This window comes from Brienomyrus brachyistius, unplaced genomic scaffold (assembly GCF_023856365.1).
Source record: "Brienomyrus brachyistius isolate T26 unplaced genomic scaffold, BBRACH_0.4 scaffold39, whole genome shotgun sequence".
NCBI classification, from domain to species: domain Eukaryota; kingdom Metazoa; phylum Chordata; class Actinopteri; order Osteoglossiformes; family Mormyridae; genus Brienomyrus; species Brienomyrus brachyistius.
The window spans coordinates 1,603,473-1,630,557 of NW_026042314.1; the positions used below are offsets into that span (position 1 = coordinate 1,603,473).

A 27,085-nucleotide genomic window follows, 5' to 3' on the forward strand; every position below is an offset into this window, starting at 1 on the left:
CAGCTCTCAGGCTGTCTGCCCTGCATGCGCAGCTGGGCCAGTTATGCAGCTGCAGATAAGAGGTCAGCTGTGTTCCTCTGCCAGACTCTGCCCCACCAGGCCCTGTCAGCTCTCAGCCTGCCTGCCCTGCATGCGCAGCTGGGCCAGTTATGCAGCTGCAGATAAGAGGTCAGGTGTGTTCCTCTGTCAGACTCTGCCCCCCCAGGCCCTGTCAGCTCTCAGGCTGTCTGCTCTGCATGCGCAGCTGGGCCAGTTATGCAGCTGCAGATAAGAGGTCAGGTGTGTTCCTCTGTCAGACTCTGCCCCCCCAGGCCCTGTCAGCTCTCAGGCTGTCTGCCCTGCATGCGCAGCTGGGCCAGTTATGCTGCTGCAGATAAGAGATCAGGTGTGTTCCTCTGTCAGACTCTGCCCCATCAAGCCCTGTCAGCTCTCAGGCTGTCTGCCCTGCATGCGCAGCTGGGCCAGTTATGCGGCTGCAGATAAGAGGTCAGGTGTGTTTCTCTGTCAGACTCTGCCCCCCCAGGCCCTGTCAGCTCTCAGCCCTCTTGCCCTGCATGCGCAGCTGGGCCAGTTATGCGGCTGCAGATAAGAGGTCAGGTGTGTTCCTCTGCCAGACCCTGCCCCCCCAGGCCCTGTCAGTTCTCAGGCTGCCTGCCCTGCATGCGCAACTGGGCCAGTTATGCAGCTGCAGATAAGAGATCAGGTTTGTTCCTCTGTCAGACTCTGCCCCATCAAGCCCTGTCAGCTCTCAGGCTGTCTGCCCTGCATGCGCAGCTGGGCCAGTTATGCGGCTGCAGATAAGAGGTCAGGTGTGTTTCTCTGTCAGACTCTGCCCCCCCAGGCCCTGTCAGCTCTCAGGCTGCTTGCCCTGCATGCGCAGCTGGGCCAGTTATGCGGCTGCAGATAAGAGGTCAGGTGTGTTCCTCTGCCAGACCCTGCCCCCTCAGGCCCTGTCAGCTCTCAGGCTGTCTGCCCTGCATGCGCAGCTGGGCCAGTCATGCAGCTGCAGATCAGAGTTCAGGTGTGTTCCTCTGTCAGACTCTGCCCCATCAAGCCCTGTCAGCTCTCAGGCTGTCTGCCCTGCATGCGCAGCTGGGCCAGTTATGCGGCTGCAGATAAGAGGTCAGGTGTGTTCCTCTGTCAGACTCTGCCCCCCCAGGCCCTGTCAGCTCTCAGGCTGTCTGCCCTGCATGCGCAGCTGGGCCAGTTATGCAGCTGCAGATAAGAGGTCAGGTGTGTTCCTCTGCCAGACTCTGCCCCACCAGGCCCTGTCAGCTCTCAGCCTGCCTGCCCTGCATGCGCAGCTGGGCCAGTTATGCAGCTGCAAGCTGCAGATTAGAGGTCAGGTGTGTTCCTCTGTCAGACTCTGCCCCCCCAGGCCCTGTCAGCTCTCAGGCTGTCTGCCCTGCATGCGCAGCTGGGCCAGTTATGCAGCTGCAGATAAGAGATCAGGTGTGTTCCTCTGTCAGACTCTGCCCCATCAAGCCCTGTCAGCTCTCAGGCTGTCTGCCCTGCATGCGCAGCTGGGCCAGTTATGCAGCTGCAGATAAGAGGTCAGGTGTGTTCCTCTGCCAGACTCTGCCCCATCAGGCCCTGTCATCTCTCAGGCTGTCTGCCCTGTATGCGCAGTTGGGCCAGTTATGCAGCTGCAGATAAGAGGTCAGGTGTGTTCCTCTGCCAGACTCTGCCCCCTCAGGCCCTGTTAGCTTTCAAGCTGTCTGCCCTGCATGCGCAGCTGGGCCAGTTATGCAGCTGCAGATAAGAGGTCAGGTGTGTTCCTCTGTCAGACTCTGCCCCATCAAGCCCTGTCAGCTCTCAGGCTGTCTGCCCTGCATGCGCAGCTGGGCCAGTTATGCAGCTGCAGATAAGAGGTCAGGTGTGTTCCTCTGCCAGACTCTGCCCCATCAGGCCCTGTCATCTCTCAGGCTGTCTGCCCTGCATGCGCAGTTGGGCCAGTTATGCAGCTGCAGATAAGAGGTCAGGTGTGTTCCTCTGCCAGACTCTGCCCCCTCAGGCCCTGTTAGCTTTAAAGCTGTCTGCCCTGCATGCGCAGCTGGGCCAGTTATGCAGCTGCAGATAAGAGGTCAGGTGTGTTCCTCTGTCAGACTCTGCCCCCCCAGGCCCTGTCAGCTCTCAGGCTGTCTGCCCTGCATGCGCAGCTGGGCCAGTTATGCAGCTGCAGATAAGAGGTCAGGTGTGTTCCTCTGCCAGACTCTGCCCCACCAGGCCCTGTCAGCTCTCAGGCTGCCTGCCCTGCATGCGCATCTGGGTCAGTTATGCAGCTGCAAGCTGCAGATAAGAGGTCAGGTGTGTTCCTCTGTCAGACTCTGCCCCCCCAGGCCCTGTCAGCTCTCAGGCTGTCTGCCCTGCATGCGCAGCTGGGCCAGTTATGCAGCTGCAGATAAGAGATCAGGTGTGTTCCTCTGTCAGACTCTGCCCCATCAAGCCCTGTCAGCTCTCAGGCTGTCTGCCCTGCATGCGCAGCTGGGCCAGTTATGCGGCTGCAGATAAGTTGTCAGGTGTGTTCCTCTGTCAGACTCTGCCCCATCAGGCCATGTCAGCTCTGAGACTGTCTGCCCTGCATGCGCAGCTGGGCCAGTTATGCGGCTGCAGATAAGAGGTCAGGTGTGTTCCTCTGCCAGACCCTGCCCCCCCAGGCCCTGTCAGTACTCAGGCTGCCTGCCCTGCATGCGCAGCTGGGCCAGGTATGCAGCTGCGCATAAGAGGTCAGGTGTGTTCCTCTGCCAGACTCTGCCCCATCAGGCCCTGTCAGCTCTCAGGCTGTCTGCCCTGCATGCGCAGTTGGGCCAGTTATGCAGCTGCAGATAAGAGGTCAGGTGTGTTCCTCTGCCAGACTCTGCCCCCCCAGGCCTTGTCAGCTCTCAGGCTGTCTGCCCTGCATGCGCAGCTGGGCAAGTTACGCGGCTGCAGATCAGAGGTCAGGTGTGTTCCTCTGCCAGACTCTGCCCCATCAGGCCATGTCAGCTCTCAGACTGTCTGCCCTGCATGCGCAGCTGGGCCAGTTATGCGGCTGCAGATAAGAGGTCAGGTGTGTTCCTCTGCCAGACCCTGCCCCCCCAGGCCCTGTCAGTTCTCAGGCTGCCTGCCCTGCATGCGCAGCCTGGCCAGTTATGCAGCTGCAGATAAGAGGTCAGGTGTGTTCCTCTGCCAGACTCTGCCCCATCAGGCCCTGTCAGCTCTCAGGCTGTCTGCCCTGCATGCGCAGTTGGGCCAGTTATGCGGCTGCAGATAAGAGGTCAGGTGTGTTCCTCTGCCAGACTCTGCCCCCCCAGGCCTTGTCAGCTCTCAGGCTGTCTGCCCTGCATGCGCAGCTGGGCCAGTTACGCGGCTGCTGATAAGAGGTCAGGTGTGTTCCTCTGCCAGACTCTGCCCCTTCAGGCCCTGTCAGCTCTCAGGCTGTCTGCCCTGCATGCGCATCTGGGCCAGTTACGCGTCTGCAGATAAGAGGTCAGGTGTGTTCCTCTGTCAGACTCTGCCCCCCCAGGCCCTGTCAGCTCTCAGGCTGTCTGCCCTGCATGCGCAGCTGGGCCAGTTATGCAGCTGCAGATAAGAGGTCAGGTGTGTTCCTCTGTCAGACTCTGCCCCCCCAGGCCCTGTCAGCTCTCAGGCTGTCTGCCCTGCATGCGCAGCTGGGCCAGTTATGCAGCTGCAGATAAGAGGTCAGGTGTGTTCCTCTGTCAGACTCTGCCCCATCAGGCCCTGTCAGCTCTCAGGCTGTCTGCCCTGCATGCGCAGTTGGGCCAGTTATGCGGCTGCAGATAAGAGGTCAGGTGTGTTCCTCTGCCAGACTCTGCCCCCCCAGGCCTTGTCAGCTCTCAGGCTGTCTGCCCTGCATGCGCAGCTGGGCCAGTTACGCGGCTGCTGATAAGAGGTCAGGTGTGTTCCTCTGCCAGACTCTGCCCCTTCAGGCCCTGTCAGCTCTCAGGCTGTCTGCCCTGCATGCGCATCTGGGCCAGTTACGCGTCTGCAGATAAGAGGTCAGGTGTGTTCCTCTGTCAGACTCTGCCCCCCCAGGCCCTGTCAGCTCTCAGGCTGTCTGCCCTGCATGCGCAGCTGGGCCAGTTATGCAGCTGCAGATAAGAGGTCAGGTGTGTTCCTCTGTCAGACTCTGCCCCCCCAGGCCCTGTCAGCTCTCAGGCTGTCTGCCCTGCATGCGCAGCTGGGCCAGTTATGCAGCTGCAGATAAGAGGTCAGGTGTGTTCCTCTGTCAGACTCTGCCACCCCAGGCCCTGTCAGCTCTCAGGCTGTCTGCCCTGCATGCGCAGCTGGGCCAGATATGCGGCTGCAGATAAGAGGTCAGGTGTGTTCCTCTGTCAGACTCTGCCCCCCCAGGCCCTGTCAGCTCTCAGGCTGTCTGCCCTATATGCGCAGCTGGGCCAGTTATGCGGCTGCAGATAAGAGGTCAGGTGTGTTCCTCTGCCAGACCCTGCCCCCCCAGGCCCTGTCAGTTCTCAGGCTGCCTGCCCTGCATGCGCAGCTGGGCCAGTTATACAGCTGCAGATAAGAGGTCAGGTGTGTTCCTCTGCCAGACTCTGCCCCATCAGGCCCTGTCAGCTCTCAGGCTGTCTGCCCTGCATGCGCAGTTTGGCCAGTTATGTAGCTGCAGATAAGAGGTCAGGTGTGTTCCTCTGCCAGACTCTGCCCCCTCAGGCCCTGTCAGCTTTCAAGCTGTCTGCCCTTCATGCGCAGCTGGGTCAGTTATGCAGCTGCAGATAAGAGGTCAGGTGTGTTCCTCTGCCAGACTCTGCCCCATCAGGCCCTGTCAGCTCTCAGGCTGTCTGCCCTGCATGCGCAGTTGGGCCAGTTATGCAGCTGCAGATAAGAGGTCAGGTGTGTTCCTCTGCCAGACTCTGCCCCCCCAGGCCCTGTCAGCTCTCAGGCTGTCTGCCCTACATGCGCAGCTGGGCCAGTTATGCGGCTGCAGATAAGAGGTCAGGTGTGTTCCTCTGCCAGACCCTGCCCCCCCAGGCCCTGTCAGTTCTCAGGCTGCCTGCCCTGCAAGCGCAGCTGGGCCAGTTATGCAGCTGCAGATAAGAGGTCAGGTGTGTTCCTCTGCCAGACTCTGCCCCATCAGGCCCTGTCAGCTGTCAGGCTGTCTGCCCTGCATGCGCAGTTTGGCCAGTTATGCAGCTGCAGATAAGAGGTCAGGTGTGTTCCTCTGCCAGACTCTGCCCCCTCAGGCCCTGTCAGCTTTCAAGCTGTCTGCCCTTCATGCGCAGCTGGGCCAGTTATGCAGCTGCAGATAAGAGGTCAGGTGTGTTCCTCTGCCAGACTCTGCCCCATCAGGCCCTGTCAGCTCTCAGGCTGTCTGCCCTGCATGCGCAGTTGGGCCAGTTATGCAGCTGCAGATAAGAGGTCAGGTGTGTTCCTCTGCCAGACTCTGCCCCCTCAGGCCCTGTTAGCTTTCAAGCTGTCTGCCCTGCATGCGCAGCTGGGCCAGTTATGCAGCTGCAGATAAGAGGTCAGGTGTGTTCCTCTGTCAGACTCTGCCCCCCCAGGCCCTGTCAGCTCGCAGGCTGTCTGCCCTGCATGCGCAGCTGGGCCAGATATGCAGCTGCAGATAAGAGGTCAGGAGTGTTCCTCTGCCAGACTCTGCCCCACCAGGCCCTGTCAGCTCTCAGGCTGTCTGCCCTGCATGCGCAGTTTGGCCAGTTATGCAGCTGCAGATAAGAGGTCAGGTGTGTTCCTCTGCCAGACTCTGCCCCACCAGGCCCTGTCAGCTCTCAGGCTGCCTGCCCTGCATGCGCAACTGGGCCAGTTATGCAGCTGCAAGCTGCAGATAAGAGGTCAGGTGTGTTCCTCTGTCAGACCCTGCCCCCCCAGGCCCTGTCAGCTTTCAAGCTGTCTGCCCTTCATGCGCAGCTGGGCCAGTTATGCAGCTGCAGATAAGAGGTCAGGTGTGTTCCTCTGCCAGACTCTGCCCCCTCAAGCCCTGTTAGCTCTCAGGCTGTCTGCCCTGCATGCGCAGTTTGGCCAGTTATGCAGCTGCAGATAAGAGGTCAGGTGTGTTCCTCTGCCAGACTCTGCCCCACCAGGCCCTGTCAGCTCTCAGGCTGCCTGCCCTGCATGCGCAACTGGGCCAGTTATGCAGCTGCAAGCTGCAGATAAGAGGTCAGGTGTGTTCCTCTGCCAGACCCTGCCCCCCCAGGCCCTGTCAGTTCTCAGGATGCCTGCCCTGCATGCGCAGCTGGGCCAGTTATGCAGCTGCAGATAAGAGGTCAGGTGTGTTCCTCTGCCAGACTCTGCCCCATCAGGCCCAGTCAGCTCTCAGGCTGTCTGCCCTGCATGCGCAGTTGGGCCAGTTATGCAGCTGCAGATAAGAGGTCAGGTGTGTTCCTCTGCCAGACTCTGCCCCCTCAGGCCCTGTCAGCTTTCAAGCTGTCTGCCCTGCATGTGCAGCTGGGCCAGTTATGCAGCTGCAGATAAGAGGTCAGGTGTGTTCCTCTGTCAGACTCTGCCCCCCCAGGCCCTGTCAGCTCTCAGGCTGTCTGCTCTGCATGCGCATCTGGGACAGTTATGCAGCTGCAGATAAGAGGTCAGGTGTGTTCCTCTGTCAGACTCTGCCCCCCCAGGCCCTGTCAGCTCTCAGGCTGTCTGCCCTGCATGCGCAGCTGGGCCAGTTATGCGGCTGCAGATGAGAGGTCAGGTGTGTTCCTCAGTCAGACCCTGCCCCCCCAGGCCCTGTCAGTTCTCAGGCTGCCTGCCCTGCATGCGCAGCTGGGCCAGTTATGCAGCTGCAGATAAGAGGTCAGGTGTGTTCCTCTGCCAGACTCTGCCCCATCAGGCCCAGTCAGCTCTCAGGCTGTCTGCCCTGCATGCGCAGTTGGGCCAGTTATGCAGCTGCAGATAAGAGGTCAGGTGTGTTCCTCTGCCAGACTCTGCCCCCCCAGGCCCTGTCAGCTCGCAGGCTGTCTGCCCTGCATGCGCAGCTGGGCCAGTTATGCAGCTGCAGATAAGAGGTCAGGTGTGTTCCTCTGCCAGACTCTGCCCCACCAGGCCCTGTCAGCTCTCAGGCTGCCTGGCCTGCATGCGCAGCTGGGCCAGTTATGCAGCTGCAGATAAGAGATCAGGTGTGTTCCTCTGTCAGACTCTGTCCCATCAAGCCCTGTCAGCTCTCAGGCTGTCTGCCCTGCATGCGCAGCTGGGCCAATTATGCGGCTGCAGATAAGTTGTCAGGTGTGTTCCTCTGTCAGACTCTGCCCTCACAGGCCCTGTCAGCTCTCAGGCTGCCTGCCCTGCATGCGCAACTGGGCCAGTTATGCAGCTGCAAGCTGCAGATAAGAGGTCAGGTGTGTTCCTCTGTCAGACTCTGCCCCCCCAGGCCCTGTCAGCTCTCAGGCTGTCTGCCCTACATGCGCAGCTGGGCCAGTTATGCGGCTGCAGATAAGAGGTCAGGTGTGTTCCTCTGCCAGACCCTGCCCCCCCAGGCCCTGTCAGTTCTCAGGCTGCCTGCACTGCATGCGCAGCTGGGCCAGTTATGCAGCTGCAGATAAGAGGTCAGGTGTGTTCCTCTGCCAGACTCTGCCCCATCAGGCCCTGTCAGCTCTCAGGCTGTCTGCCCTGCATGCGCAGTTTGGCCAGTTATGCAGCTGCAGATAAGAGGTCAGGTGTGTTCCTCTGCCAGACTCTGCCCCCTCAGGCCCTGTCAGCTTTCAAGCTGTCTGCCCTTCATGCGCAGCTGGGCCAGTTATGCAGCTGCAGATAAGAGGTCAGGTGTGTTCCTCTGCCAGACTCTGCCCCCTCAGGCCCTGTCAGCTTTCAAGCTGTCTGCCCTGCATGCGCAGCTGGGCCAGTTATGCAGCTGCAGATAAGAGGTCAGGTGTGTTCCTCTGCCAGACTCTGCCCCACCAGGCCCTGTCAGCTCTCAGGCTGCCTGCCCTGCATGCGCAGCTGGGCCAGTTATGCAGCTGCAGATAAGAGATCAGGTGTGTTCCTCTGTCAGATTCTGTCCCATCAAGCCCTGTCAGCTCTGAGGCTGTCTGCCCTGCATGCGCAGCTGGGCCAATTATGCGGCTGCAGATAAGTTGTCAGGTGTGTTCCTCTGTCAGACTCTGCCCTCACAGGCCCTGTCAGCTCTCAGGCTGTCTGCCCTGCATGCGCAGCTGGGCCAGTTACGCGTCTGCAGATAAGAGGTCAGGTGTGTTCCTCTGTCAGACTCTGCCCCCCCAGGCCCTGTCAGCTCTCAGGCTGTCTGCCCTGCATGCGCAGCTGGGCCAGTTATGCAGCTGCAGATAAGAGGTCAGGTGTGTTCCTCTGTCAGACTCTGCCCCCCCAGGCCCTGTCAGCTCTCAGGCTGTCTGCCCTGCATGCGCAGCTGGGCCAGATATGCAGCTGCAGATAAGAGGTCAGGTGTGTTCCTCTGCCAGACTCTGCCCCACCAGGCCCTGTCAGCTCTCAGGCTGCCTGCCCTGCATGCGCAACTGGGCCAGTTATGCAGCTGCAAGCTGCAGATAAGAGGTCAGGTGTGTTCCTCTGTCAGACTCTGCCCCCCCAGGCCCTGTCAGCTCTCAGGCTGTCTGCCCTACATGCGCAGCTGGGCCAGTTATGCGGCTGCAGATAAGAGGTCAGGTGTGTTCCTCTGCCAGACCCTGCCCCCCCAGGCCCTGTCAGTTCTCAGGCTGCCTGCCCTGCATGCGCAGCTGGGCCAGTTATGCAGCTGCAGATAAGAGGTCAGGTGTGTTCCTCTGCCAGACTCTGCCCCATCAGGCCCTGTCAGCTCTCAGGCTGTCTGCCCTGCATGTGCAGTTTGGCCAGTTATGCAGCTGCAGATAAGATGTTAGGTGTGTTCCTCTGCCAGACTCTGCCCCCTCAGGCCCTGTCAGCTTTCAAGCTGTCTGCCCTTCATGCGCAGCTGGGCCAGTTATGCAGCTGCAGATAAGAGGTCAGGTGTGTTCCTCTGCCAGACTCTGCCCCCTCAGGCCCTGTCAGCTTTCAAGCTGTCTGCCCTGCATGCGCAGCTGGGCCAGATATGCAGCTGCAGATAAGAGGTCAGGTGTGTTCCTCTGTCAGACTCTGCCCCCCCAGGCCCTGTCAGCTCTCAGGCTGTCTGCTCTGCATGCGCAGCTGGGACAGTTATGCAGCTGCAGATAAGAGGTCAGGTGTGTTCCTCTGTCAGACTCTGCCCCCCCAGGCCCTGTCAGCTCGCAGGCTGTCTGCCCTGCATGCGCAGCTGGGCCAGTTATGCAGCTGCAGATTAGAGGTCAGGTGTGTTCCTCTGCCAGACTCTGCCCCACCAGGCCCTGTCAGCTCTCAGGCTGCCTGCCCTGCATGCGCAACTGGGCCAGTTATGCAGCTGCAAGCTGCAGATAAGAGGTCAGGTGTGTTCCTCTGTCAGACTCTGCCCCCCCAGGCCCTGTCAGTTCTCAGGCTGCCTGCCCTGCATGCGCAGCTGGGCCAGTTATGCAGCTGCAGATAAGAGGTCAGGTGTGTTCCTCTGCCAGACTCTGCCCCATAAGGTTCTGTCAGCTCTCAGGCTGTCTGCCCTGCATGCGCAGTTTGGCCAGTTATGCAGCTGCAGATAAGAGGTCAGGTGTGTTCCTCTGCCAGACTCTGCCCCCTCAGGCCCTGTCAGCTTTCAAGCTGTCTGCCCTTCATGCGCAGCTGGGCCAGTTATGCAGCTGCAGATAAGAGGTCAGGTGTGTTCCTCTGCCAGACTCTGCCCCCTCAGGCCCTGTCAGCTTTCAAGCTGTCTGCCCTGCATGCGCAGCTGGGCCAGTTATGCAGCTGCAGATAAGAGGTCAGGTGTGTTCCTCTGTCAGACCCTGCCCCCCCAGGCCCTGTCAGCTCTCAGGCTGTCTGCTCTGCATGCGCAGCTGGGACAGTTATGCAGCTGCACATAAGAGGTCAGGTGTGTTCCTCTGTCAGACTCTGCCCCCCCAGGCCCTGTCAGCTCGCAGGCTGTCTGCCCTGCATGCGCAGCTGGGCCAGTTATGCAGCTGCAGATAAGAGGTCAGGTGTGTTCCTCTGCCAGACTCTGCCCCACCAGGCCCTGTCAGCTCTCAGGCTGCCTGCCCTGCATGCGCAGCTGGGCCAGTTACGCGTCTGCAGATAAGAGGTCAGGTGTGTTCCTCTGTCAGACTCTGCCCCCCCAGGCCCTGTCAGCTCTCAGGCTGTCTGCCCTGCATGCGCAGCTGGGCCAGTTATGCAGCTGCAGATAAGAGGTCAGGTGTGTTCCTCTGTCAAACTCTGCCCCCCCAGGCCCTGTCAGCTCTCAGGCTGTCTGCCCTGCATGCGCAGCTGGGCCAGTTATGCGGCTGCAGATAAGTTGTCAGGTGTGTTCCTCTGTCAGACTCTGCCCTCACAGGCCCTGTCAGCTCTCAGGCTGCCTGCCCTGCATGCGCAACTGGGCCAGTTATGCCACTGCAAGCTGCAGATAAGAGGTCAGGTGTGTTCCTCTGTCAGACTCTGCCCCCCCAGGCCCTGTCAGCTCTCAGGCTGTCTGCCCTGCATGCGCAGCTGGGCCAGTTATGCAGCTGCAGATAAGAGGTCAGGTGTGTTCCTCTGTGAAACTCTGCCCCCCCAGGCCCTGTCAGTTCTCAGGCTGCCTGCCCTGCATGCGCAGCTGGGCCAGTTATGCATCTGCAGATAAGAGGTCAGGTGTGTTCCTCTGCCAGACTCTGCCCCATCAGGCCCTGTCAGCTCTCAGGCTGTCTGCCCTGCATGCGCAGTTTGGCCAATTATGCAGCTGCAGATAAGAGGTCAGGTGTGTTCCTCTGCCAGACTCTGCCCCCTCAGGCCCTGTCAGCTTTCAAGCTGTCTGCCCTGCATGCGCAGCTGGGCCAGTTATGCAGCTGCAGATAAGAGGTCAGGTGTGTTCCTCTGCCAGACTCTGCCCCATCAGGCCCTGTCAGCTCTCAGGCTGTCTGCCCTGCATGCGCAGTTGGGCCAGTTATGCAGCTGCAGATAAGAGGTCAGGTGTGTTCCTCTGCCAGACTCTGCCCCCTCAGGCCCTGTCAGCTTTCAAGCTGTCTGCCCTGCATGCGCAGCTGGGCCAGTTATGCAGCTGCAGATAAGAGGTCAGGTGTGTTCCTCTGTCAGACTCTGCCCCCCCTGGCCCTGTCAGCTCTCAGGCTGTCTGCCCTGCATGCGCAGCTGGGACAGTTATGCAGCTGCAGATAAGAGGTCAGGTGTGTTCCTCTGCCAGACTCTGCCCCACCAGGCCCTGTCAGCTCTCAGGCTGCCTGCCCTGCATGCGCAGCTGGGCCAGTTATGCAGCTGCAGATAAGAGATCAGGTGTGTTCCTCTGTCAGACTCTGCCCCCCCAGGCCCTGTCAGCTCTCAGGCTGTCTGCCCTGCATGCGCAGCTGGGCCAGTTATGCAGCTGCAGATAAGAGATCAGGTGTGTTCCTCTGTCAGACTCTGCCCCATCAAGCCCTGTCAGCTCTCAGGCTGTCTGCCCTGCATGCGCAGCTGGGCCAGTTATGCGGCTGCAGATAAGTGGTCAGGTGTGTTCCTCTGTCAGACTCTGCCCTCACAGGCCCTGTCAGCTCTCAGGCTGTCTGCCCTGCATGCGCAGCTGGGCCAGTTATGCGGCTGCAGATAAGAGGTCAGGTGTGTTCCTCTGTCAGACTCTGCCCCCCCAGGCCCTGTCAGCTCTCAGCCTGCTTGCCCTGCATGCGCAGCTGGGCCAGTTATGCGGCTGCAGATAAGAGGTCAGGTGTGTTCCTCTGCCAGACTCTGCCCCCTCAGGCCCTGTCAGCTCTCAGGCTGTCTGCCCTGCATGCGCAGCTGGGCCAGTCATGCAGCCGCAGATCAGAGATCAGGTGTGTTCCTCTGTCAGACTCTGCCCCCCCAGGCCCTGTCAGCTCTCAGGCTGTCTGCCCTGCATGCGCAGCTTGGCCAGTTATGCAGCTGCAGATAAGAGGTCAGGTGTGTTCCTCTGCCAGACTCTGCCCCACCCGGCCCTGTTAGCTCTCAGCCTGCCTGCCCTACATGCGCAGCTGGGCCAGTTATGCAGCTGCAAGCTGCAGATAAGAGGTCAGGTGTGTTCCTCTGTCAGACTCTGCCCCCCCAGGCCCTGTCAGCTCTCAGGCTGTCTGTCCTGCATGCGCAGCTGGGCCAATTATGCAGCTGCAGATAAGAGATCAGGTGTGTTCCTCTGTCAGACTCTGCCCCATCAAGCCCTGTCAGCTCTCAGGCTGTCTGCCCTGCATGCGCAGCTGGGCCAGTTATGCGGCTGCAGATAAGTTGTCAGGTGTGTTCCTCTGTCAGACTCTGCAATCACAGGCCCTGTCAGCTCTCAGGCTGTCTGCCCTGCATGCGCTGCTGGGCCAGTTATGCGGCTGCAGATAAGAGGTCAGGTGTGTCCCTCTGTCAGACTCTGCCCCCCCAGGCCCTGTCAGCTCTCAGCCTGCTTGCCCTGCATGCGCAGCTGGGCTAGTTATGCGGCTGCACATAAGAGGTCAGGTGTGTTCCTCTGCCAGACTCTGCCCCCTCAGGCCCTGTCAGCTCTCAGGCTGTCTGCCCTGCATGCGCAGCTGGGCCAGTTATGCAGCTGCAGATAAGAGATCAGGTGTGTTCCTCTGTCAGACTCTGCCCCATCAAGCCCTGTCAGCTCTCAGGCTGTCTGCCCTGCATGCGCAGCTGGGCCAGTTATGCGGCTGCAGATAAGAGATCAGGTGTGTTACTCTGTCAGACTCTGCCCCATCAAGCCCTGTCAGCTCTCAGGCTGTCTGCCCTGCATGCGCAGCTGGGCCAGTTATGCGGCTGCAGATAAGAGGTCAGGTGTGTTCCTCTGTCAGACTCTGCCCCACCAGGCCCTGTCAGCTCTCAGCCTGCCTGCCCTGCATGCGCAGCTGGGCCAGTTATGCAGCTGCAAGCTGCAGATAAGAGGTCAGGTGTGTTCCTCTGTCAGACTCTGCCCCCCCAGGCCCTGTCAGCTCTCAGGCTGTCTGCCCTGCATGCGCAGCTGGGCCAGTTATGCAGCTGCAGATAAGAGATCAGGTGTGTTCCTCTGCCAGACTCTGCCCCATCAGGCCCTGTCATCTCTCAGGCTGTCTGCCCTGCATGCGCAGCTGGGCCAGTTATGCGGCTGCAGATAAGAGGTCAGGTGTGTTCCTCTGTCAGACTCTGCCCCCCCAGGCCCTGTCAGCTCTCAGGCTGTCTGCCCTGCATGCGCAGCTGGGCCAGTTATGCGGCTGCAGATAAGAGGTCAGGTGTGTTCCTCTGTCAGACTCTGCCCCCCCAGGCCCTGTCAGCTCTCAGCCTGCTTGCCCTGCATGCGCAGCTGGGCCAGTTATGCGGCTGCAGATAAGAGGTCAGGTGTGTTCCTCTGTCAGACTCTGCCCCCCCAGGCCCTGTCAGCTCTCAGGCTGTCTGCCCTGCATGCGCAGCTGGGCCAGTTATGCGGCTGCAGATAAGAGGTCAGGTGTGTTCCTCTGTCAGACTCTGCCCCCCCAGGCCCTGTCAGCTCTCAGGTTGTGTGCCCTGCATGCGCAGCTGGGACAGTTATGCAGCTGCAGATAAGAGATCAGGTGTGTTCCTCTGTCAGACTCTGCCCCATCAAGCCCTGTCAGCTCTCAGGCTGTCTGCCATGCATGAGCAGCTGGGCCAGTTATGCGGCTGCAGATAAGAGGTCAGGTGTGTTCCTCTGCCAGACTCTGCCCCCTCAGGCCCTGTCATTTTTCAGGCTGTCTGCCCTGCATGTGCAGCTTCCCTCACTGCTGCTGGCTGACAGAAAAAAGGTGATCCCTGAAGTGGTTAGTATTCTGTAATACAGTAGGACATTCTAGAGGGAGTGGCGCACGCTGATGACATCATGCACATTTTGTCCACTGGGATGGAGAACAGGTGCAGGATGATGACACATTCAATGTTTCATCATATTTAGACAGTAGTATCATCCTGGCTAGTGGTGGCCTGGGCACCAGCTGGCACAGAAGTGGGGAGGCAGGGATACGGGCAACAAGCTGATATGTGCCCCCCCCCCGTCTGACGCCCCCTGCTCACCCGCGAGTCCCAGGCCGGCGTAGCCATGGACCAGTCGCTCACAGAGCAGGCGACTCCATTGATATGCAAAGCAGAGCCTTATTGATGGGTGGGGTAGCGGGGGTGGGGGGTAGTGGGGGGGATTCACTGTTTGCTGGTTGCATAGGAAGCTGTGTGCTCACTCAGGGGGGGGGGGTCAACCTGTAGGTGCTGAAGGACACATTCGGCCCATTAGCCTTGTAGGTGCTGAATTTAACCAACAAGCTATTTAAGCAGTTTCTTGACTGAGGATTGTGAATCAGATGCTGGTATTTAGCTCTGCTAATCAGGTGAATCACTGTAAATGTCACTGGGTACAAAGGGCTGCATAGAAAACTGTCCTTCCTGCCTGCTGTGTCTCTGTGCTGGAGACTGATGTCACTGGTTCTCTTCTGCTGTCATGAGAGAATCAGGAAGCCGCCCCAGTGAATAAAGCTTAACATGGCAGATACATCTTTCCATACTACCACCCCAGTTCCAAAAATGTTGGGACGTTCTGCAAATTGTAAATAAAAACAGAATGCAGTGATACGGAAATCTCATAAATCTATATTTTATTCATAACAGAACAGAAAACATATCAAATGTTTAAACTGAGAAAATGCATCATTGTAAGGAAAAATTTTGAATGTCACAGCAGCAACACATCTCAACAAAGTTGGGACAAGGCCATGTTTACCACAGTGTGGCATCTCCTCTTCTTTTAACAACAGTCTGTAAATGTCTGGGGACTGAGGAGATCAGTTGTTTGAGTTTTGGGAGAGGAATGTTGTCCCATTCTTGTCTGATACAGGATTCTAGTTGCTCAACTGTCCTAGATCATATTTTTCGTTTTATTATGCAGCAAATGTTCCCAATGCCTGGAAGATCTGGACCGCTGGCAGCCCAGTTCAGTACCGGGACCCTTCTTCTACGAATCCATCATGTTGTAATTGATGCAGTGTGTGGTTTGGCATTGTCATGTGGGAAAATGCAAGGTCTTCACTGAAAGAGATGTCATATGGATGGGAGCATCTGTTGCTCTAGAACCTGGACATACCTTTCAGCACTGATGGTGCCTTTCCAGATATGCAGGCTGCCCCTGCCATATGTACTAATGCACCCCCACACCATCAGAGATGCTGGCTGCCCCTGCCATATGTACTAATGCACCCCCACACCATCAGAGATGCTCGAACTGAGTGCTGATAACACGCTGGGTGGTCCTTCTCCTCTTTAGTCCGGATGACATGGTGTCCCTGGTTTCCAAAAAGAATTTCAAATTTAGATTCGACTGACCACAGAACAGTTTTCCACTCAGCCGCAGTCCATTTTAAATGAGCTTTGGCCCAGAGACGACGTCGGTGATTCTGGATCATCTTCATATACGGCTTCTTCTTTGGATGATAGAGTTTTAACTGGCATCTGTGCATGGCAGCGCGAATTGTCTTCACTGACAATGTTTTTGGGAAATATTCCTGAGCCTATTTAGTGATTCCATTACAGAATCATGCCTGTTTGTGATGCAGTGCTGCCTAAGGGCCAAAATATCACAGGCATCTAGTCTGGTTTTTCACAGAGATTTCTCCAGATTCTCAGAATCTTTTGATTACATTATGTGCTGTAGATGATGAAATATTCAACCTCTTTGCATTTTTATACTGAGGAACTTCTTTCTGAAATTGCTCCACTATTTGTCAGTGCAGTATTAGGGGGATTGTGACCCTCTGTCCATCTTTACTTCAGAGAGACACTGCAACTCTAAGATGCTCTTTTTATACCCAGTCATGTTACTCACCTGTTGCCAATTGACATAATTATATGCAAATTGTTCCTCCAGCTGTTGGGTTTTTGTACCACTAACTTTTCCAGCCTCCTATTGCCCCCCTCCCAACTTTTTTGAGACGTGTTGCTGTCGTGAAATTCAAAATGAGCCAATATTTTTCATGAAATAACAAAATGTCTCAGTTTAAACATTTGATATGTTTTCTATGCTTTGTTGTGAATATAATACAGGTTTATGAGATTTCTATATCATTGCATTCTGTTTTTATTTACAATTTGCACAATGTCCCAACTTTTTGGAATTGGTGTTGTAATATACCACAATGTTATTTTTTATCTGCAGTAACAGCAATTTTAATGGGGAACTTTTCAGTCTTTCTATTACATTTGTGTAGATGACTTTATGTTTCTGTCTAATTCACAGAGACCAAATGGAAGAATGCAGTTCAGGTCTACATGATAAATCGGGTTTATCATCCATATTGAAGGTTAGTATTTATTGCTGATATATATTTTCTTGGCTGTTATGTCAATTAGCTTATATCGTATACAGCTGTATTATAGGAAACTCATCATGTTAAAGGAAATATGTTTAAACTATGATTCACAAGTAAAACTCTGAAAAGGTTTGGTGTAAGTAGCAATAATTAACTATGACTGTTTATTTTAGTCACTAGAGGAAAAAGCCATGAAGTTCCTAAAGGACGAGCTGAAGACGTTTGTGAGGTACCTAGATCAGAATTACCCAGAATGCTCTGAGCCTCAGCTGGAGGAGGACAATGACCTGGACTGTGATGGTCAGATGCAGAAGACCAGTGTTAGAGAGGTAGCTCTGAAGATCACACTGTACATCCTGAGGACCATGAAGCAAAATGATCTTGCTGACTTGCTGGACAAGAGTAAGAACTTTATAATATTATGTACATGTACAATATTGTGCAAAAGTCTTAGGCAGCCAGTGAAAAGGACGTTTAAATGGTCTTCATGTTGGTGTAGAACTACTATAATATGTATGTCAAAGTGTGTTTGCCATTTCAGAACCTCTCCCAAAATCACCATAATATTTACAGAAATCGTGCAGTATATCCACGTATTTTTATACTTGACCACTAACACACCTCATGCGGCTGATCAATATCTCATTGAGTTTTAAAGTCATTTAATTAATGAATGAAGTGAGCTTGTGGTGAAATTTAACAAATACATGGACTGGCTGTGGTGCCCCTGAGGAGAGGTTTGGGAAATGAAAAGGGGTTTTGTGTGTTTTTTTTGGTTCTGAGCAGATATACACTTACTACCCAGATAAATGGCTTTAAACATTTCCTTTGGCTGCCTAAGGCTTATTCACGGTCCTGTATGCGGTGTTCCAGTAAAATACTCATGATAAAACTTTCAGTTTCACATTCACAGTCACAGGGAAATATCTGGATATGTATGTGTAAAAAAGTGTGTTTTTGGAAAATATTATTCCTCTCATACTGGTCAGGATCACGGTGAGAATTAGTGCATTTTCCTCTCATTTCTTTTCAGGACAGCTCATGCTACAGGGATTCAAACGTAAACTTAAGAAGCAATTTGAGTGTGTATTTGAAGGGAAAGCTAAGGAAGGACAGCCAACACTTCTCAGTGAGATTTACACAGAACTCTACATAACTGAAGGTGGGACTGGAGCAGTAAATGAGGAACATGAAGTGAGACAGATTGAAACAGCATCCAAGAAAAGGCGAACAGAAGATACTACAGTCAAGTGCAATGATATATTTAAACCCTTATATGGGCGTGTGACTCCTATCAGAACTGTACTCACTAAAGGGGTGGCAGGTATCGGGAAAACAGTCTCTGTGCAGAAATTTATTCTCGACTGGGCAGAAGGAAAAGCAAACCAGGATGTTCACTTCATATTTGCTCTTCCTTTCCGGGACCTGAATTTGATTAAGGGTGAATACAGTCTGATTGAACTGCTTCACCACTTTGTCCCAGAACTGAAATCATTTCAGTCCACTGAGCTGTTTATGTACAAAGTCTTGTTCATCTTTGATGGTCTGGATGAGTGTCGCCTTCCTCTCGATTTTCAGAACAATGAGAGCTGGTTTGATGTAACAAAGAAAATGTCACTGGATGTGCTGTTGACTAACCTCATTAAGGGGAATCTGCTCCCATCCGCTCTCCTCTGGATAACCTCCCGGCCAGCAGCAGCCAATCAGATACCTGCTAAGTGTGTCCACCAGGTGACAGAGATACGAGGGTTCAGTGATGCCCAGAAGGAGGAGTATTTCAAGAAGAGACTTAATGATCAGAGCCTGGCCAGCAGGATTATCACACATGTGAAATCATCAAGGAGCCTCTTCATCATGTGTCACATACCTGTGTTCTGCTGGATTTCAGCCACTGTGCTTAAGATGTTTTTTAGTGAGACTGACAGGGGAGAAATTCCAAGGACTCTGACTGCAATGTACACACACTTCCTGATCTTTCAGACAAGTTTAAAAAATGACAAGTATATGAAAGACCATGAAACTAAGCTTAAGGAATACAGCAAGCAATTCCTTTTAAAACTTGGTAAACTGGCTTTTGACAACCTTGAGAAAGGCAATCTCATATTTTATGAGCAAGATCTGACAGGGAATGGCATTGATGTCAGTGAAGCTTCAGTTTACTCTGGAGTGTGCACAGAAGTCTTTAAAGAGGAGTATGGGTTGTACCAGGAGAAGGTGTACTGCTTTGTGCATCTGAGCATCCAGGAGTATCTCGCTGCTTTGTACATGTTTCTGTCAAACTCATCAGCTGACCTGCTGAATACTGCAGTGGATCAGGCATTAGAGAGCAAGAATGGACACTTGGACCTCTACCTCCGCTTCCTCCTGGGCCTCTCAACAGACTCCAGTAAGACTCTGTTACAAAGACTACTGGGGCCGACAAGAATCAGCTCACATACCATTAAGGATACAGCCCAGTACATCAAGGGGAAAATAAAGGAGAATTTATCTCCAGAAAGGACCATCAATCTGTTCCACTGTCTGACTGAACTGGGTGACAATTCTCTAGTAGAGGAAGTACAAAGATACCTGAATTCAGGATACATTTCAGCAGATGACCTCTCACCTGCACAGTACTCAGCTCTGGCCTTTGTGATGCTGATGTCAGATGAGGAGCTGGATGTGTTTGATCTGAAGAAATACATCAGACGAGATAAAGAGCACTGCAGGCTGCTGCCTGTGGTCAAGAACTCCAGGACGGCTCTGTAAGTGACGTGGGGATGGGAAATCATGTCTGGTCTGGTAGTAATACATGAATATTGTTTGAAATGTGTAATATATATTATATATTTCTCCTCATGGATTAATAAGTGAGTTTTATTTTGATAATCACAGCTATAGCTGTTTCTATTGCAGTAGCTAATCTTGACCACAGACTTTATAATGACTGAAGGTAGTGATGTCACTTTTTGTTTGTTACTACGTTTCCATTCCCATCCAGTCTGCCTTCTGATCACAGGCACAGCATCCTAACCTGCTATAGAAACAGTGAGGGCTCTTTATCCACAGGGTGTATCAGTGGTATGTGAGCGTTATTGTCAGCAGGCGTGTTCATGTGATGGAGCCCAGAGCTGGGAGCTTCCGTATGGCTGCTGTCTCTGGCTGCTCACTGGCGCCCTCTGCTGGCCTCAGCTGCACCTGGCTGAGGATGTGACGACACATCTAGTCTGGCAGACATAGATAAACATTGTTTAAAATATAAAATGAATATGTATACATGTAATTTAATTCCCCTCTTTTATCAACAAGGTTCCTTTTTAATATAGTTTATATTAACTGAAGGTAGTGATGTAGGTAAAACAAAAAGACAAGATTTCCACGACCATCCTTTGTGTAACAAATAACCAAAGATACAGCATCATTCAGAATGGTCCAGTTTTCATTAATAGTGGGAAAACCACTCATATTTGTTTCAGTTCTGGATGCTGTAGGAAGCATTTATCTAAATACTGGGTGTGGTGCGTGACTCTTTGGGTTCGGACTCTGTGTCCATGAGCGGAAGGTCGCTGGTTCAGATCTCTTGGCCGGCAGAGTGATGTCATCGCTGAGCCCTTGAGCTGCAGGGGTGCTGGATGCTGGCCGATCCTGCGCTGCGACCCCCAAACTTCCTCTCACCTGTATATGTGTCGGCGTGTCTCTTGGAGAGCAAGATGGGAGGGGCGAAAAGTCAATTTCCCCTTGGGGGTGAATGAAGTATCATTATCCATCCATCCATCCATTTTCCAAACCGCTTATCCTATTGGGTCGCGGGGGGTCCGGAGCCTATCCCGGAAGCAATGGGCACGAGGCAGGGAACAACCCAGGACGGGGGGCCAGCCCATCGCAGGGCACACTCACACACCACTCACTCACACATGCACACCTATGGGCAATTTAGCAACTCCAATTAGCCTCAGCATGTTTTTGGACTGTGGGGGGAAACCGGAGTACCCGGAGGAAACCCCACGACGACATGGGGAGAACATGCAAACTCCGCACACATGTGACCCAGGTGGAGACTCGAACCCGGGTCCCAGAGGTGTGAGGCAACAGTGCTAACCACTGCACCACCATGCCGCCCCCTGAAGTATCATTATTCATAAATAATTCAAACAAACATTTTTTATAAAAGCCTATTTCACAGGACTGATAGCTCTCCAATTAGTGTATTGCTGATTAGGGCTGGGTGATAAGTTAAAAAATGTGTATGTGTCATTTAGTATAAAAATATCGCAATAAACAATCTTTTTGAGTCCTCCCCCTAAACATTGAGTGCAATGTCAGTTCAGTTCAGATTTATTTGTATAGTGTATTTTCACAACATTATATCATCTCAAAGCACTTTACAGCATCCCTGCCCAAAGCCCCCAGTGAGCAAGTCAGAGGGGACAGTGGCAAGGAAAAACTCCCTAGAAAGACGAAAGCTTGGGAGGAGCCCATCCTCCAGGGGGCAGCAGAGGAAGCCCTAACCCTAACCAGACTCAGAGGGGGAGCCCATCCTCCAGGGGGCAGCAGAGGAAGTCCTAACCCTAACCAGACTGAAAGGGGGAGCCCATCCTCCAGGGGGCAGCAGAGGAAGCCCTAACCCTAACCAGACTCAAAGGGGGAGCCCATCCTCCAGGGGGCAGCAGAGGAAGCCCTAACCCTAACCAGACTCAAAGGGGGAGCCCATCCTCCAGGGGGCAGCAGCAGGCCAGAAGGACGTCACAGGTAGTGGAGACGTCGCAGGTAGCAGGGTAGGCAGGATATCTTGAAAATGTGGGGTCTCCAGGCAGCACAGCCCAGGGGTAGTAGGGGAAATAAAATGTGCAGTTAGCCAAAGTAGGGGAGACTAGAGGCAGTGCAAACAGTTAGGTGAGTGCAGTATGTAAGCTCCGGCAGATATGGCAATGGCAGCATAAGTAGGAGGGAGAGGCAGGTGGGAATGCAGGCATGGGGAGTCCCTGAATGTCAGCACTCCAATTCCACAAGGGGGTGTGAAGCTAAAGTGACAGACTGACAGTTCAGTTTATCCAAAGCCAATGGCACCGATCCCCACCCAGCTCTACACCTCACACTATAGGTCTGACTGGGAGTGAGCAGTTAACTAGAGCTAGAACTAGAGTCCCTATAAGCTCAACTAAACAGGTGTGTTTTTAGTCTAGACTTGAATATTGAAAGTTAGCCTGAATCCCGCACATCCGGTGGAAGACTATTCCACAGTGAAGAGCTCTATAAGAGAAAGCTCTGCAGCCTGCTGTAGCTCTTTCTACCCTGGGTACTAACAGATATCCTGCTCCTTGAGATCGGAGAAAGCGAGGAGGGTTGTATAAGGCCAGCAGGTTACTAAGGTATTCTGGTGCAAAGGCATTCAGTGTTTTATAAGTCAATAGCAGTGTTGTGTAGTTTATCCGAGACTTGGAAGCCAATGAAGGGAGCATAGAACAGGGCTAATATAATCACATTTATTAGTGTTTGTAAGAACTTTGGCTGCTGCATTTTGTACCAGCTGAAGTTTATGTGAGGATCCAGATGGGCACCCAGAAAGGAAGGCATTACAGTATCCAGCCTGGAAGTTATAAAGGTGTTAGTGTTTCCACTTCATGAAAGGAGAGCATCTTCCGAAGCTTGGCTAGGTTCCGTACATGATAGAACACAGCTTTAGTGATGCTTTTTATGTGAGCATCGAAACATAAATCTGAATCAACCAGAACACCAAGATCTCTGACCACTGTGTTAGGTTGGGTAGGAAGACCACCAAGGTTGAGGTTATCAAACTTATTTCGAGCCGCCTTCGGACCAGTTAACAGTACTTCTGTTTTTCTGTGTTTAACACAAAGAAATTATTTGCCATCCAGCACCGGATATCTAGTCGACAGTCTTCTAACAGAGAGCTGTGATGCATCATCCGACTTAACAGATATATATAACTGTGTATCATCAGCAAAACAATGAAACCCAACACCATGATTTTTGATAATGTGACCAATATATACAGTGTACAGTAGCGGCCCAGCACTGATCCCTGAGGGACACCATTGTAGGAATATTTAGCTCAGTTAAATTTTTATATCTCCACCAATATGTTTTGAAATTAATTACATTTGAATTAATCATTATTTAATGATGTTTATGAACTAATTGTTATGCCGAATGGTTGGTTCCTCCAAACTCAATTGCGAATCCCCGTGAGTGGGTTAATGTGAGACTTACATGGGATTCACTAGTTACCAGTATCGCTTAGTAACCTGGGTTAGAAGGTTCGTCCAGTGAGCTGCATCAGCAGGTAATGTAAACGATTGGTAGCGAAGCTCCCCTCATGGCCGATGAGAGAGAGTCTCGCGATATTTCAGGCGAGTTTGAGGTTTTAGAGCTTAGTAGCCAAATCGCACAGAGGCAGGGACTATTGTGAGCACTCAATGAACAGAGACTGAAGTGGTGTAAAACTGGAGTGATTTTCCGTCGGTTTGATACCAAACATGCCATACCAGCCTAGCGGTTCACACCGAATACCATCTGTAATGATTAATTAATGATTACTTATATTATGTCATTATGTTATATTACTCACACCAGTACCTGGTCTAAGTGGTCTAGGTTGCACCTCAACAGAGGTTACCCTTTATACAGACATTATATGACATATTCTCATGTCAGCAGCACATCTTACCCTTAGATAGACATGGTAGAATACAAGGATCAGATAAGGGCTGCCGAGGAATGTGGAAAAGAAAAGGGGGGGAAGGTTAGTCAGTCAAAGAAAAAGAATCTTTGAAAGTTAGGACACATTACAAACATAACCTGTCTGTATATTGAGACTAGTAGTCATGGATAAATAAATATACAGATATACAACAGCCAAACTTAAAAGAAACTTTCTTTAGGGTGTTGGGTGAGTGGTATGTAAGGCAGGATGTCTGGGGAGGGGGTTGTGTGCCAAGTCGAGGGACCCCTGTCCTTGAGGTCCACTCTGCTGTCTGTAGGTCGTTAAAACTTTGAGCAATAAAAGTTGGAGTGCTGGCCCCCCTTGTTATCTGTCTGTGTTTAAGTTTGTCTGTGTGTGTGGGGTCACGAACCCCCTTTGAGGCCTAGGCCAATGTGTGCCTCTCGTACCAGGGTAGGCCTTATCTCAGGCCACCTGGAATTTAAGCTCTGTGATATGTACATGTGTGATCCTACACCAGATTTAAAATGGGTAACCTTAAAAGGGAAATACTGTTCTGCAAAGCAAGCACAGTTTGTGGAAACACGACCCTAAAGTCATATAGCAGGTTAACAGAACAGCTTAGGTGGTTAGAATGAAAGGAAGTTGGTTTACTTGTTTGCAGAGTGGAGGGGGTCTTGGCAGTATTAAATAATACCTGCTTTTGTTTCTAGTAGAATAGATTACTGTAATGCCCTCTTGTCTGTTTCACATCTACTGTTTCACATCTACAACGGGCCCAGAATGCCGCTGGCGGAGTGTTAACACGCACCAGTCACAGGGATCACATCTACAACGGGCCCAGAATGCCGCTGGCGGAGTGTTAACACGCACCAGTCACAGGGATCACATCTACAACGGGCCCAGAATGCCGCTGGCGGAGTGTTAACACGCACCAGTCACAGGGATCACATCTACAACGGCCCCAGAATGCCGCCGGCGGAGTGTTAACACGCACCAGTCACAGGGATCACATCTACAACGGGCCCAGAATGCCGCTGGCGGAGTGTTAACACGCACCAGTCACAGGGATCACATCTACAACGGCCCCAGAATGCCGCCGGCGGAGTGTTAACACGCACCAGTCACAGGGATCACATCTACAACGGGCCCAGAATGCCGCTGGCGGAGTGTTAACACGCACCAGTCACAGGGATCACATCTACAACGGGCCCAGAATGCCGCCGGCGGAGTGTTAACACGCACCAGGCACAGGGATCACATCTACAACGGGCCCAGAATGCCGCTGGCGGAGTGTTAACAGGCACCAGTCACAGGGATCACATCTACAACGGGCCCAGAATGCCGCTGGCGGAGTGTTAACACGCACCAGTCCCCTGAATGTTTGGGAAGCCGTCTCTTATAGAGGAGCCTCCATGATGGCAAAAACTCCCCTGGAGCAGCCAAATGGGCCTCCACTTCGTATCTGGCCTCCCTTTCAGGTCATGAGAGAAAAAAGACTTAACGGCAGCATGGTACAGGAGTTTCCTCCCTGCCAGGGAGAACCGGATATTCAGCAAGTACCGGAAGGAAAGTATGTGACCAGTGTCACTGTGATCAACAGCTACCAACGGGGTAACACACAGTTCTGGGAAGGAAGGGCAGGTCGCACCTCGACCCGGAACCCACTGTAAATATTCCTGAAAGGTTGGGGGAAAAGAACCTTCAAGTGCATGTAAAAGGTTCCCAAGCAGCCCCACAGACCGGAACCCCACTTGGGTAGCAAGTGAGTCAGGTGACAAAAAGTGTCCAGACTCAGCATGTAAAATATGTTTTACCCTTGTGACCCCCAACTGCACAAGTATCTTATCGACTGAATTTGTAAGTTTCAGCCACGAGGAAAAAAAGGAATCATTAAACAATGGTTCCTCAAAGCCATAGTGGTCATTCTCCATCGGTGCCCCCCGGAACAAGCGCCAAGCGTTCAGCACCGCAGCATAAAAACCACTCACTCCAATAAGCTGAAGTGCATCTCCAGGAAGTAAAAACATTTGTTTATCATATGCAAGGCCTCCGCAGCTGCGGAGCAGGGCGAGGGCCACATGCATCCACGGCAGGTGTTCGGTGCTGTAAAGCAGTGTCTGTGCACACTGGAGCCTCATCCCCCTGACCTCGCTCAGCAGATGAATCAGGCCCTGCCCTCCCGCAGACACTGGCAAATGAAGAATCCCCAAAGGGGGCCAGTGGTGCCCATTCCAGAAAAAATCAATGAACCTGCAGTAGGTCCATCGGAGGATCCAGCACCAGGAGTCGGTGCCACATCATGGAGGCAGCCAAATTGTACCAGCAGGCGCTTTTGCTCCAGTTGACGTGAGTGGAAGAGGCACGCTGGAAATCGCCAAGAAGTGCTGTAAGCACCTCCATATCTGTGTTGGACCTGATAAAAACAGTGACGTCATCTGCATAAGCAGTAAGTGTAACAGTCACTCCTCCCCCAAGGCTGATGCCAGGTACCGGTGCTCCCTGGAGACACCTTCGAAAAGCCTGAAGCAGCGGCTCCACCGCCAGTGAGTACAGCAGCCCAGACAACCCACAGCCCTGCCGTATCCCTCTGGTGACAGGAAAAGGCCTGGTGAGAGAGCCATTAATGTTCAGGAGGCTCCACACATTGGTGTACAAGAGTCTAATGTAAGAAACAATCTTTGGACCAAAACCAAAAGCTTGAAGGGTCTTAAACAGAAAGGTGTGGTCCACTCTGTCAAATGCCTTTTCCTGATCTAAAGAGTTTGGACCTTCGTCCAAACCATGTTCTGACACAAAAGACAAAAGATCTCTAGCTAAAAAAAGGTTATCAAAAATTTAACGCCCTGGTACACAGTAAGACTGATCCCAGTGAATGATCGTTGAAACACATGTTTTCAGCCGGTTAGTCAGAGCTTTGGACAAGATCTTATAATCCACACCGAGAAGCGAGACCGGCCGCCAGTTCTTCAGAAGTCCCAGATCCCCCTTCTTGGGCAGCAGCTGCTCATGGACAGCAGCAGTAAGTTCTGTCAGAGTCAAAGGCTCTTCCAGCTCATGTCTATCTGCGACTGAAAGACTTGGTAAGTCCCAAAGAAACTGATCAGCCACTGTCTGATCACAGGCCTCAGCACAGACCAGGTTCTCATGAAAGGCTATTGTGTGTTAAAATCTCGTGCTTGTCATGTGTACTACACCCATCGGGGAGGATCAAGTGGCGAAAGATCTTTCTCTCTTCCCTGTGCGTCTCCAATCCAAAGAAATACGTGGTGGGGGCGTCCATATCAGTCTCCTTCGTATAGCGGCCCGGGCCAACGCTCCAGCCCCTCTCTCCACCAGAAGGTCTTTCAACAGGAGTCGGTTCCTCTGCAGGGCCTCAGCATCTCCCACCCTGCCAGGCTCTGCTCCTGTGCACAGCCGCAAGATCTCATCCTCCAGTCTTTTAAACCGGTTCTGTAGTTCAGTCTGGAAATATGCAGCATAGTTCTGGCAGAAGAGCTTAATTTGCACTTTTCCGACATCCCACCATTGACTGAGGGACTTGAATTGTGATTTTTTCTCCCTCCACACCTCCCAGAAGTAGAAAGATCGTACAAAGTGGTGGTCCTGAACTAATTTATTACTACAACGCCAGTAACAATGTTGGGAGGAGAAATCAGTGCAAGAGAAAGTGACTCACATCACTGTGAGTCTCTTGTAAAAACACAACATCTACCTTTTTTACAGCAATATAATCAAACCACGCAGCTCTTTTAGTAGCATTGCGACACCCGTTAATATTTAGCGAGTCAAAAATCAACGAAGCCATAAAACTGGTAAAAAGAGCTGATAAAGGACAAGAAACATAGAAGATAAACTCCTAACAGTGCTCATCAGCTTCTTTAATCTGCACCGCTTCTGTTTATCAAGCTCGTCAAAAGTACATTTCCTCATCGCCATCGTACATGAAGCTAAAAACAGTTTCAAATCAGGGAAATAGCACTCTATCTTAGGTTTTCTCTGGCCTTTAGTGCTGTCCAGAAAGAAACAGATCTGCTCAAGAGAGTAAACCTTGGTCCTACCTACAGGGGTGCTGGAGTCCATGGAGGCCTGTGAGTCTTCCAAGTCATCAGCCAAACTCTCTACGTACTCATACAGTAATCTTTATCAGAGTCACTCACTGCGCTGCCGCCAGCAG

At 52.9% G+C, this 27,085-nt stretch overlaps 1 protein-coding gene and 2 long non-coding RNA genes across 8 annotated transcripts in view; all 3 read left to right on the forward strand.

Annotated features, from left to right (window-relative positions):
* Positions 1 to 845: 845 nt before the first annotated feature.
* On the forward strand, positions 846 to 2,832 carry LOC125722529 (uncharacterized). Its single transcript, XR_007386440.1, has 3 exons — positions 846 to 1,228; positions 1,766 to 1,871; positions 2,727 to 2,832. It is a non-coding gene; the product is annotated as an uncharacterized LOC125722529 (long non-coding RNA).
* A 1,869-nt stretch (positions 2,833 to 4,701) lies between these two features.
* LOC125722525 (uncharacterized) lies at positions 4,702 to 13,465 on the forward strand. 2 transcript variants are annotated; one of them, XR_007386430.1, is made up of 3 exons: positions 4,702 to 4,952; positions 10,825 to 11,460; positions 13,065 to 13,465. It is a non-coding gene; the product is annotated as an uncharacterized LOC125722525 (long non-coding RNA). The 2 variants fall into 2 exon arrangements; XR_007386429.1 differs by lacking the exon at positions 4,702 to 4,952 and adding an exon at positions 8,101 to 8,584.
* A 101-nt stretch (positions 13,466 to 13,566) lies between these two features.
* Positions 13,567 to 27,085, forward strand: part of LOC125722473 (NACHT, LRR and PYD domains-containing protein 12-like) — a 214,991-nt gene continuing 201,472 nt past the window's right edge. For 2 of the 5 annotated variants that reach the window (XM_048998643.1, XM_048998646.1), the window contains exons 1-4: positions 13,592 to 13,703; positions 16,175 to 16,238; positions 16,421 to 16,649; positions 17,281 to 18,991. In XM_048998643.1, coding sequence (XP_048854600.1) covers positions 13,663 to 13,703; positions 16,175 to 16,238; positions 16,421 to 16,649; positions 17,281 to 18,991 — 2,045 coding nt within the window. In that variant the 5' untranslated portion in view covers positions 13,592 to 13,662. Of the gene's footprint in view, positions 13,719 to 16,174; positions 16,239 to 16,420; positions 16,650 to 17,280; positions 18,992 to 27,085 lie in introns of all 5 variants that reach the window. The other 3 variants (XM_048998644.1, XM_048998647.1, XM_048998645.1) reach the window with 3 other exon arrangements.